General features: G+C 45.9%; 1 protein-coding gene across 5 annotated transcripts in view; it reads right to left on the bottom strand.

The window, feature by feature from the left end:
- LOC111868803 (kinesin-like protein KIF19) overlaps nucleotides 1-813 on the bottom strand; it is a 59,042-nt gene that overhangs the window by 41,211 nt on the left and 17,018 nt on the right. For 4 of the 5 annotated variants that reach the window (XM_033753173.1, XM_023859792.2, XM_023859790.2 and 1 more), the window contains exon 2: nucleotides 592-660. The exons of the other annotated variant lie outside the window; for it this stretch is intronic. In XM_033753173.1, the coding sequence (XP_033609064.1) occupies nucleotides 592-660 (69 nt within the window). The remainder of the gene's footprint in view (nucleotides 1-591; nucleotides 661-813) is intronic. 5 annotated transcript variants of the gene reach the window in all.

Raw genomic sequence — 813 nt, 5'->3', positions numbered from 1 at the left:
GAGGGCTGTTGGGAACACAGTAATGAACCTTCGGGTTCCATAAAATGCTGGGAAATTCTTGAGTAGCTGCAGAATTGGCGGCTCCTTCAGAAGGGCTCGGCTCCATGAGTAAGTAAGTAAGTAAATCCCAAAACCATCCGTCTCTTCAGGATCGTGTCCTTCCACGTGTTTTACAACTCTTTCGCGGTAATCCTACCACCCGACGCCACTGATCTATGCAGCTGAGGAAGCGTCGTTAAACAAAGAAAAATTGCCGTCATCCAAACAAATGGTTCTTGTTGTTCAATTTACGACATACTTCGGCCCGTACAGGCCATCATCAGGTGATTTGGAGAAACATACAACAATGACGGACTACAGAAACGACAATGCTAGTACGGAATTTACTGGTTAACACTAGGCGTGTCGGTTGAAACTTTATGCTATACGGACATTAAACTTTAACTAAAAGTTAGACATCTGTATTAACATTTTAAAAAATACTAAAGATTAAAAATTAAACCGAGGCATGAACGTGATATATGATAGGTTACCGGCTCTTCCGGTTATTGTGTTCCTGGATCCTCGTGTTTTTATGAGGTGAAACCTTACCCTGCTATCAAGAGAGTGTAGAACGCGCTGCGTTTCGTTTGGTCTCAGTGGCCGGATTCTGACAGCGACCTGTAACACAAGAAGAACAAGTGTGTGTTAGTGGCTCCCTGTTTCGGGCCTGTATTGCCGAACTGCAGTAGTCACGGTGGGCTGCTCCACGAACTGAGACCAAGCAAGCCTCTCTTGCAGGGCGCCCTCTGCAGTTGGGCCTTGTTTCGCCGC

Source organism: Cryptotermes secundus, unplaced genomic scaffold, assembly GCF_002891405.2.
Source record: "Cryptotermes secundus unplaced genomic scaffold, Csec_1.0 scaffold257, whole genome shotgun sequence".
In the NCBI taxonomy this organism is placed as follows: Eukaryota; Metazoa; Arthropoda; class Insecta; order Blattodea; family Kalotermitidae; genus Cryptotermes; species Cryptotermes secundus.
Note: the sequence above shows the minus strand (reverse complement) of the source record. Positions and strands in the feature narration are given on the sequence as shown.